We start from the raw sequence: 11,993 nt of genomic DNA on the forward strand, positions 1-11,993 counted from the left end.
GAAGGTCTTCCACACTTTGGAGTCAGCAAACTTCCATACTTTGGAGTCTGTGGAGGAGAAGGAGAGTGAAAGTGTCTCAATTGCTTCATCTTTCTAGAAAAAAATAAGCCAAAGTCATCAGGCTTAACTTTCCTTTCCTAGAATCATAGAATGGCTTGTGTTGGAAGGGACCTTAAAGATCATCTAGTACCACCCCCCCTACCATGGCTAGGGACACCTTCCACTTGACGAGGTTGCTCAAAGCCCCATCCAACCTGGCCTTGAACACCTCCAGGGATGGAGCATCCACAACTTTTTGGGGCAACCTGTTCCAGTGCCTCACCAAACTCTTGAGTGAAGAATTTCCTCCTAACATCTAATCTAAATCTCCCCTCTTTTAGTTTTAAACCATTCCCCCTTGTCCTATCATTATCTTCCCAAACAAAAAGTTGCTCTCCATCTTTATTATAAGTATTGAAAAGCTGCAATGAGGTCTCCCTGGAGACTTCTCTTCTCCAGGCTGAACATCCCCAGCTCTCTCAGCGTCTTCATAGGAGAGATGTTCCAGCCCTCTGATCATCTTCATGGCCTTCCTCTGGACTCGCTCTAACAGGTTCACATCCTTCTAGTGCTGGGGGCCCCAGACCTGGATGCAGTAAGAAAATCTGAATTCTGCGTTTTGTGCTTCATTTTGGGTCAGACTTCAGTTAAATATGTAAATATATATATATAAATCACAAACATATTGTGGTACTGAAATGATTAGGATTAAAAAAAATTAATAATAATAATGCTTTTTCTATTGTATAAGGTTGGCACTAATTATGCCACATGCTGCCCTGTAGCTTGATGTAAGTCTATAGTGGTTTTGATTCCATACTTACAATTTTGCAGATTAAGGGCAGTATTTAACTTCTATTTGTGTGTACCTACCTTTTGAATTCAGAGGTCTAGCACATCACTCTTGCTGCCTGTTTTCAGACTCTGTAGATAATAGTTGCTTTTATAAAAACTGTGTTAGACCAAAACAATGTTAGTGGCTAGGTTTTTATGCTAGCATACATGTATGTAAAAGACATTTGACCTTTTTCATATTGAACATACTATGAAGAACATAGCTTAGATTATGAGCAGGGTTTAATAAGAGTTAGTTGTTATAGAATATGTAGTCCTAAATCGTTTGCCAGTTCAGTTCCCAGGGTTGAAGTGATCCTGTAGTGTAGAAGCTGAATCTGTCAAATTTATTTTAGACACGATCCTCTGAATTCTCATTCTTAATTGCTGTTTTCAAAATTAGTAAAAAATGTATTGACAATTCAAAACAAGGTGGCAAAATGGCATACACTTTATGCCTTTATTTCAGATGTATCTTTCCCACTGGTTTGCAGATGCAGGCAGGCATGTCAGGACTGTGAAATTTGTGAGCATCACCCAAAGATGTGACACTCTACAGGTCTATAACGAATAGCAGGAAGAAATTATATGCTGCTAGCTACTGAATAGAGTGCAAGCTCCCTAAAAGCTTGCCTTGCAACAGGATGTTTGAAGGATAATTCATACAGGTTGGTGATGGGGTGGTTGTGTGTGTATGTGTGTGTGAGTTGATTTCCCCCTTCACCAAGTGCAGTACTTAAACAGCATTTTGAACTGGGATTTTTCAAGGAGTCATCCTCCTGTGGTCTTTAATATGATTTCCATTGCAGTCATAGGGTGTTTTAAGTTCTGATGTCCTGCCTATGCTGTGGAATACAGTAACAATACAGTAACACACAATACAGTAACACACTGAAGTTTTATTGGAATATATGCTAAATAAAATAGCAATACAGTACTTGCTTATTCTTTTTTGTATTCCATGACCATCATTCACATATGTGATTTCTGTTTTCATAGAGTACCTGTATCATAAATTAAATGCTGGAAGAAAATGTCTTGCAATAAAAAACATATCTGCATCCTTGTTTATCTGCATCTTCGTGCACACTCTGAATGAGTAACTATGTCAGCTAATTTACTTATTTTATTCATATAGATATAGCCATTTGTCATAACAATATAGTTCATGTATAACAGTAGCATCTCTCTTAGGCATAACATCATCCATCCATTCAGGAAATTCAGCACTGTTGTAAGAAAGGAAGCAAAAGTAATTTTAAAGGTATCCACTATGGCTGTGGCTAGAATAGCGTCTCTCCTGTTCCATAAAATGGAGCATGCCCTCTTCTCTTTTTTTTTTTTTATTTTTTTTCTTTCCCTCTATTGGTATTCCCACTAGTATCTGGGGCTGCTCATTACCATCCCTGGAGGTATTCAAAATATGTGTAGATGTGGTGCTTAGGGACATGATTTAGTGGGAGACTTGTCAGTATTAGGTTAACAGTTAGACTCGATGATCATAAAGGTCTTTTCCAACCTTATTGCTTCTATGATTCTTTTAGGATCTGAATCTGCATTATTCCTACAGAAGTTATAGGGCTAACACAGAAGAGTGCTACTATGTCAGTGGTACTGGTATCAATTTTATTGTTGGAGAATTACACACCATTGGTATCTGCAGCTAAATAATTTAGAGGCAGAGTTGTCTGAAAGGTACAGAAGCTTTCCTTTCACAGGATATTAGAGGAGTCTCCTGAGTGTTTTTTGCTTCAGCAGTTTCTGAATATACAATCTTCAGTTCCTGTATTTGTAAAATTCTCATTTTGGGGGGAAGTATGTGCATAAATGATATGCAATAATAAAAGCAAAGTTATTTTATGTGCAGAACTTCTGGATTAAAATATTAATCTGATATCAGTTCCTTGTTATACTTGTCTGAAGCCATGCTCTTTATTTGCTCTGCCTTTGGCAGCACATTAGTCAGTACAAAATTCTACTGTGTAGAATTTCATGTATCTGTATAGTATAGGGAAGTGAGCTGTTTAATATTCATTATTTCAATGACAAAATTCAGAAATTCAAGTCAATACAATCTAGTTGCATCTATCGTAATATTTTTATAATTTGAAATAATAAAACTTTCAAAGAATGTTATTTTGTCCAGCCAGTAAAATTTAGTAAGACCCTGTTATCAGACAGTTTGTCACTTTCAGTTATTAGCCTTAGTTATATTCTCTGTATTCACTTACTTGACTTAAAATCACACTTAGTGAAACTCTGAATCTTACCCATGACTAAGTGAATTTGAATGATGAAAAAAAATGCAAAAATAAAATCAATGCAAAATGATTATTTAAGAATTATTCTGAAATGCTTAACATAATTTCTTCTTTATTAAATGAACCAAAGTTAGTCTATCCACATTAATTTTAATACAGCTGTATTTTATCCTCAAACTAGTTTTAATCATTCATCAAATTATCATTTCTTAAAACAAACAAACAACCACAATACCACCACCACCAACAAGAACGACCATACTTTCAATTTCAATTGGCCTCACAGGAAGTTTATTTTTATTTGTGAGAAGCAGATTTGGTACCAGGCACATGACCTGAATCTCTTTGTAGAGATGGAAGGACAGTATTGCAGCTGCTCACACTTTTTTTTTTTTCCCTCCACAAGAGGCACTAAGACTATGCATAACAATATCCATTCAACTTCATCTTCAGGCTTAAACTCATTCCACTTTTTATGTTATTAAGGGCTAGCACATTTGACATTCGCCACCTGGTAAAAGACGACGTTGGGGGGATAAGAGAATTATTGTAATGTAATAGAACTATTTTGGTATGTTATGTTTGAGAAGTCTAAGAAATTCACAAAAGTTCAGTGCAGATCATCATCTGGAATAAGCCATCACAACCACTTGGCTCCAAGAAAAGTGTGGCAATCTATGTTTTGTGTTCCCTGGAGTTTGTGTCTTTGCTAGTGCTGCTCAGCTGATAGTGCACTGTGGTACAAAATGCAATGCCATAAATTTGTTGAGCTGGCAAGAAAGGAAAAGGAATCACCTCTCATTTCCAGTATTGTATCTGTTTTTGGTTTTCTTCCTGCACCTCTCTACTTATTGCTACTTTTAAGCCAAAGGAATGAGTAGTCCTCATGAGAACTTAACTTCTGCAAGAAGAAAGGACAATACATCTCCAACCCATCATATTTAACTACTCAGGACAGCAGTATTAAGATCCTTTATGACAATCTTTACCCTTTGTCCCACTTTCCAGTTAGTAACTTCCACTGTAATTTCTATCGTTGAGACTAAGTTCTTTCTCATTCAACTTAAACCTATCTTGTCTAGGTCTGCCATGAACAGCTACCTCATGAAATTTTGTTATTTGATAATTTTTGTAATTGAAACTAATTGTTCTTGCATTCATTAATGGATAGGATCAAAGAAGGTGAAAAAAAATATTAAAAGGAATCCATGAAATTTATAATAATGAATAAAAATAAACTACAGAAAATTGTGTTAAGAACAATGTATAAGGAATATAATTTTGGTGTTATATTTTAGAAATGGGAGGCCTTCAACTTATGCAGGGAAGTAGAGTTTAAGTAGAAATTGTAACATTGAACTTCTGAGTCATAATAATCTTTTTCATTCAGTTTTTGGTAGAAAAGCGGAATCAAATATGCTAGAAAATATTTAACCAAAGTATTAAAAAAGTTTTATGATGATAATTATGTATTCATAATGAAGACAGTGTTTCCATATTGCATTATCAATTGGGTAATTAAAGTATGCATGCACTGCGAATACTTTATGAATACTTGATTCATGTCTTATGGTTTCTTGCTTTATGTATTTGTCTGCCATAAGACCTTTGTAGTCCATAAATCAACAAATTAACAATTCTTTTTTTTCTTTTTTTTTTCTTTTTTCCCTTTTTATTTATTGTACTTATTTATATTACATATGTAATGGGAAGCAAGAAGTATGTTAAATATAAGGAATTTAATATGGTCAGTGACATAGATTTATTTGTTTATTATTCATACTTGGAGTTAAAATCTTTAATAACTGAAAATGAATGGTGAAAGATCATAATGATTTTGTTGGGACTGGGAGGGAAGAGGAAAGAATGCATGCCAGAAGTGCAGTAGCATTACTCGTGGTCTGAAGCTAAACTGATTCCTTGCAGTAGGAATTTTGTCTACTTCTCTGATATTAAAAGGAAAGAGAGGGGAGGAAAGAAAAGCAGCTGGGCCATACTGTGATGAAAGAGGCTCCCTTGAGACTTGAATTAGAAATAGAAATACTAAGAATAACTCAAGGGAAGGTTGTTGAGCTTCTCAGTTGTTCTCCAGTAGCATATGTATTCAAAAATTGAGGTGACCATCTTTCCTGGTTTCTGTTTTTTAGAAAGAATGGCTTGCCTCCTTTCAGGTGAGTGAATCATTTGTAGATTTATATGCATCTAGTATCTGGTTGCTGGGCTTTATGCTTATAAGCTCTCTTTTTCCTGTATCCCCCACAATTAAAAATAATAATAAATTCAGTCAGCAAGATTCAACATGACAAAAGACTGTTAGAAATATGAATGTGGAAAATACACCAGTAAATTTCCAAGTCATTAAAGTGTATCTAGGAGAAGTATACATTCATTTCTGTTAATCATGAGGTTTCCAATACCATCTAGAACAAAATATTCCTTCTACATGGGCATGCAAAGCTGAAAAAGCCATGAATGCACTGTTAGCTGTGTGGGGGAGAGAGAGCAATCCAGCAGATTGTCAGCATCTTTTCTCTGTTATTGCATAGAAATATTATTTAGAGTAAGAATAGGTCTGCCTATTCTGAAAGAAAAGAAAGAAAAGAAAGAAAAGAAAGAAAAGGAAGAAAAGGAAGAAAAGAAAGAGAGAAAGAAAAGAGAGAAAGAGAGAAAGAAAGAGAGAGACAAAGAAAAAGGAAGGAAGGAAGGAGAAGGAAGGAAGGAAGGAAGGATGGAAGGAAGGAAGGAAGGAAGGAAGGAAGAAAGAAAGAAAGAAAGAAAGAAAGAAAGAAAGAAAGAAAGAAAGAAAGAAAGAAAGAAAGCTTAATTGGTGTATTGGGAAAATGTGGCAAGATTTTGCAAGGTTTTGGTAGCAAGGGGGGCTGAAGGGCTGGCCTATGTGGGGGGAGCCCAGCCCCATGTCAGATCAGAGCCAGTTTCAGCTGGCTCCGAAAGGGATCCGCGGCTGGCCAGTGGATTTGGTTGGGCCTCTGGAAGAGCAAATTTAAGAAAAAGAAAAGCTGCAAGAGCAGCTGGGAGGGAAGAGTGAAAATGTACAGGAAACAGCCCTGCAGACCCCAAGGTCAGTGCAGAAGGAGGGCAGGAGGTGCTCCAGGCATGCAGCAGAAGTTCCCCTGCGGCCTGTGGAGAGGCCCCTGGTGGAGCAGGCTTTCCCCCTGCAGCCCATGGGTCCCACATGGTGCAGCTCTCCACGCTGCAGCCCGTGGAGGAGCCCCCAGGGGAGCTGGTGGATGTGGCCTGGAGGAGGCTGGGGCCCATGGAGAGCCCCCGCAGGGGCAGGCCCCGGGACAGAGCTGCAGCCTGTGGAGAGGAGCCCACGCAGGAGCAGGGGGTCTGGGGGGAGCTGCTGCCTGTGGGGGACCCGTGCTGGAGCAGTTTGCTCCTGGGGGTTGGACCCTGTGGTACAGACCCATGTGGGAGCAGTTCTTGAAGAGCTGCAGCCTGTGGGAAGCCCCCGCAGGATCATTTTGGGAAGGATGGCATCCCGTGGGAGGGACCCCACGTGGAGCAGGGGCAAAGAGTGACCATGAAGGAGCGGTGGAGATGAATTGTTAGGGACTGACCACAGCCCCCATTCCCTGTTCCCCTGCGCCGCTTGGGGGTAGGAGGTGGAAAAGGGTGGATGGGGGAAAGTGTTTTTATTTTGCTGATAGTTTTCACTGCTCTAGTCTGTTATTAGTAGGCAATAAATTACATTAATCCCCCTATGCTGAGTCTGTTTTGCTAGTCATGCTATCTGGTGAGTGATCTCCCCGTCCTTAGGCCCATGAGCCTTTTTTCTTCATGTTTTTCTCTCCCTGTTCTTTTGACCAGGGGGAGTGAGAGAGCGGTGTATAACTGAGCTACCTGATAACCTGGAAAAATTACAGTCTGAACAAACTCTTCCTTCTCTAACCGTACTTCTACTTTTTTTTTTTTTTTTTTTTTTTCTCAGTTAGTAAAGAAGAAAATACATTTTTCTCCATAGAAGCAGTTTCAGTATAGCATAGTGGTCCCTTCTTAGTGTCCTACTTATTTTTCAGAAAGGCTGCTCAGTCAGTTTGTCTGAGGTCACACGATAAACTGGTAGCTAATATTTTGTTTATTGAGGCTTGTAAAACTCATAAGAAGCACAGATATGCAGAACAACAGTGGAATAATACATATTTTTGCTAGGCATACAGACTATATGTCCATACATACATGTGTAAGTCTGTACATAGTGTCTGTATTTTTTCTTTGTGGTGTTCAAAGAATAAGTTTCACTATGAGTAGAAATGCAATTTACGATGTAGTAATTTCTGTTGCCCTTTTAGTTTTCTCATCCTGTAGTATCACCCTTTGATCCCCAGATTACACGTTATCTGTTGAATGACAAATATGTCATCCACATTGGCCTCTGTTTAAAAATACTATTCTTGCATAGAAAAAGAATCTCAGAAACAGCAATAATGCATCTCTGAACTGAATTAGTGTAACTAAAAAGTCCTATTTGATGTTCTGATTATTTTTTTATCTGCTATTCTACCTGACTTTGTCTTTTATAAAATAAATTTATAACATTCTGCTGAAACTCATGGTATAACCCTCAGCTGCAAGTATAATTGCTGGTAGCATAGTGCAAAGCATGTCTTTTGATCACAAACAGAACTTCAACCTTACTGTTGCTTTACGAAAATGGTTTAAAGGCTTTATAAAACTGTCTCTTTTGCATTTTTGCAAATGATTGGTAATGAAATTCATGACTTTTGACAATCTATCTCAATTTGGTAAATGCAGTTCCACATTTATTGATTCGTAAGCATTCATTAAACAATTTTAGAGAACGATTTGTGAAGACTTTTTTGTGTTTTTACTTATTATATAATAACATTTATTTACTATTTATTATTACTGTTTTTCTGACCTGAAAAGCATAGCATGTTTAGAATAGCCAAGAGGTAGTATTAATACCTTATCTGTTCAACTGTAAGCTGACTTAGACCAAATTCTGATTTAACAAACAATATGAATCCATTCAGAGCTGCTCATTCCTGTTGTTTTCCTTTCTCAGAATTGTTGCTGTTGTCATGTCTAAATTCCTTGGAGGAAGAGTAGAAATGTGTCTGTTTAACCCTACCGACCTCATTTATTAGGCACTGATTTCTTTCTTGTAAATTACTTGTCATTCTAATTCTTCAGCAATAAAACTGAAGAAGTATGCATACAGCCACGACAAAGCTGAAGGAAAATAATTGAAAGAAAAAGTTGAAATCTCTTCCAACTACCCATACTAATAAGCTCCATCTTTACATTTTTATGTGAAAATATTTGTTGATCATCCAAAGATATGAAAATAAATTTGAATTTCTGTTCAACATGATGGGCAGTCCAGATAGGACAGGAACACATATAAGCAGATTATGTCACGTATGGAAATAATACATTTATTGTATTCTTTAGGGGGAGCTCATAAGAAGTATCTTGCATAAACTACTTGAACATATAACATGGTGAATATAACAGAATTAAGGAAATATTCTTTTCTAAATCACCAATTCATAACTGCTTCTGTTGATAAATTATGGCTAATAAAGTTTTGCCAGTTCAATTTCTTATAGACTCTTGGTTTATACCCAGGATAAACCACCCACCCAGTGGTTCAGGGTCACATATATGGTAACCTTACCAGCATATAAATAGCAATATTGATTAATTTGAAACAGATGATGATTTCTCAGGGTCCAATTTAATTCTATGCAAGTGACAGTAATGTGGGTAATAATTTTAAAAGGTAACTTACACTAATACCTGTATATGACACAGATCAGGGGGTGAGATACAATGGTAACTGAGTTGGTTCTGTGTAAAATTATCTGCAGGCCACCTCCAATTTTTCAGTCTTCCAACTACTTTAAAGGAAGGTTGTGAAATGTAGCAATTACTGTGACAGAAAGATGAACTAGCCTTTCCTCTTTTCCCATGTGGACCCTTATACAATAACTGTAGGACATTATGCAGAACACCTTTGTACAAAAAATAATTCAAAAATAAGCCACTGGTATATGTCAAAAGTAAATACTGTTTTTCTAAACCATATTATAGTCCATCAAGAGTCAATTAAAATATTAAAGTTTTTTTTTTCTAAATAACTGTATTACATATTATCATAACAGCTGATTTTTTAATTATCTGTATGCATTTTTCAAATGTTTCCAGCACCAGGATTGCAGACAGCATTATCTAATAGGTCTATTAATACTGTTCCCAATGAACTCAAAGTTTATATAATGAAACTGCTATGTTATTACTGTAAATTATCAAAATTACTTACACTCTCTCACCACAAGACACATAAAATCCTGTGGCTTTCATTTGAAACAATCTCATTATGTATTTGTAAAAGAAGGCGCTTGTCTGTGTCAGGAATTATTTTGAAGTACATAGTTTCCTCAAGGCCTAGTGCTTGCTAGCAAATTTTCTGATTTTCATTAAAGTTCTGAACCAGAATTGCTGAACTGAGTAAATTTGAACTAAGTAAATATGACTATAAAATGAAAATATATTTCCATTTTTCTCCCATTTCTATATTTTTTTTCAGTTTTTGGAATTGTAGATATCATTGTCTTTGCTGGCTAAAGTTGCATTAATAAGCCTTTTAGCTAAAAAGTTGGTTTGCATTTTATCATTATGGAAATATTCCCAATTCATCCCATGTAAAATCAATTGGAGTTTTAATTTTCTTTCCCAACTGGTAAAATTTCCATGTTTTTTCCGTTATTCCTTTATCTTGTGGATGCATATTAATGATGAAACAGAAAAATAAATAATTCTTTAAAATAATTTTGCTCTAAAATGCTAAAAATATGTAAAGAGCCCAGTCATATTCTGATAATGAAGATGCAGCTGTTGTGTTAACCTTAACATGAATATACTGAACATCTGTTTGTTGTTCATATTTGTATTTTTAGTATCTTTATCAAAGAAGAAAGAAATACATTATTTCTGTGTCTGTGCTAAAAAACAAACAAGCAAACAAACAAAAAGCCCTCTTTCACTGTGAAAACTTACAACTTGTCCCTTACAGTGCAGTAAAAATTTTCCATCTTGTACTTCTGGTGATGAGAATTGGGAAGGATGCAGTGATTGCTCATATCTTCTAGAAGTTTGCAATGAAGTCTAGACAACACCTAGACATTTTGGTCACATCTTATCAACACAGAGTTTCTTTTGTGGTTTTCAGACTGTCAGCAGCCAGCCATCCCCTGTCACCTCACTGTGACATGGATTCGAGTAGTTCTGAGGAATTCTACCAGGCTGTTCACCATGCTGAGCAAACCTTCAGAAAGATGGAGAGCTACCTGAAGCAACAGCAGCTCTGTGACGTTATTCTGATTGCTGGGAATCGCAAGATACCTGCACACAGGTAGGATGTAAACACAGGATATTGAAACTATGACAATAAATATTCTGGATCTGCTTATTTCTTAGAACAGGATTTTCGGTGGCCCCTTATGTATGCTTCCCTCTTTTTTTTATACAACACAAAAATAAGTGACTGCAGAAGGTGATATTTGAAGGTTGGGCATTTGAAGGTGTTGTGGTTTAACCCGGTCGGCAGCTAAACACCACACAGCTGTTCGCTCACCCTCCCCCCTCCCTCTCTGGGATGGGGGAGAGAAACGGGAAAGTGAAGCCTGTGAGTTGAGATAAAGACAGTTTATTAAGACAGGATAATAATAATAAAATGATGATGATAATAATAATAATAATAATAATAATAATAATAATATAGTACTACTAATAATAATGTGTACGAAATAAGTGATGCGCAATTGCTCACCACCTGCTGACCGATGCCCAGCCTATCCCCGAGCAGCCGGTCCCCCCACCCAGCTAGCCACCCCTATATATTGTTCAGCATGACGTCAGATGGTATGGAATACCCCTTTGGCCACTTTGGGTCAGCTGTCCTGGGTCTGTCCCCTCCCAGCTCCTGCTGCATCCCTAGCCTGCTCGCTAGCAGGACAGAGCGAGAAGCTGAAAAGTCCTTGGCTTGGTGTAAGCACTGCTCTGCAACAATTAAAACATCTGCATGTTATCAGCACTCTTCTCATCCTAATCCAAAACATAGCACCCTGCCAGCTACTAGGAGGAAAATTAACTCTGTCCTAACTGAAACCAGGACAGAAGGTCTTTTGCACAGATTTCAGTAGTTCAAGTAGCCCTCAACTAGCAAACTTTCTATTATGGATGTGCCAAACTCTTCCTGCTCTGATGGTGTTCATCTGTGAGAATGGAAATTTCTGAAATTAGATGCTGTACAGATACACTGAACACTTTTCAGCTTGAGATCAAGACACACCAATAAGCCCGTCATACAGGGTCTCTCAGACATGTATAGTAAAATAATACTGAACACCACGTTCATATTAATTGTTTATTTGAATGAACTTTAAAACGTCTTAATTACTTGCAGTGATAATTATAAATATAAAAATAATATATAATCATTTTAAAAATTCTAAGATGATCTACCCCATCCCTGGAGGTGTTCAATACCAGGTTAGATGATGCCCTGGGCAACCTGATGTAGTGGGTGGTGTCCCTGCCTATGGCAGGGGGTTGGCACTAGATGATCTTTGAGGTCCCTTCCAACCTGAGCCATTCTATGGTTCTATGATCTGGTATTAAAACCACCAGTATATACGAAACTCTGCTTGATTCTGGATTGTAATTGGAGCTTAAAATTATTTGCTTTATATATTTGCTTATTTGGTTATTTGCTTATTTGGTTATTTGGTTATTTGGCTATTATTTGCTGAGGTTTTCATTTTGGCTGTAGTCTTTGACTTCATACAGACAAATGAAAATGGACTCCTA

General features: G+C 37.1%; 1 protein-coding gene across 2 annotated transcripts in view; it reads left to right on the plus strand.

The window, feature by feature from the left end:
* Positions 1–11,993, plus strand: part of KLHL1 (kelch like family member 1) — a 248,999-nt gene that overhangs the window by 64,218 nt on the left and 172,788 nt on the right. For both annotated transcript variants that reach the window (XM_040540618.1, XM_040540610.1), the window contains exon 2: positions 10,354–10,536. In XM_040540618.1, the coding sequence (XP_040396552.1) occupies positions 10,354–10,536 (183 nt within the window). The remainder of the gene's footprint in view (positions 1–10,353; positions 10,537–11,993) is intronic.

The sequence above is a fragment of the Cygnus olor genome, chromosome 1 (assembly GCF_009769625.2).
Source record: "Cygnus olor isolate bCygOlo1 chromosome 1, bCygOlo1.pri.v2, whole genome shotgun sequence".
Taxonomy (NCBI): domain Eukaryota; kingdom Metazoa; phylum Chordata; class Aves; order Anseriformes; family Anatidae; genus Cygnus; species Cygnus olor.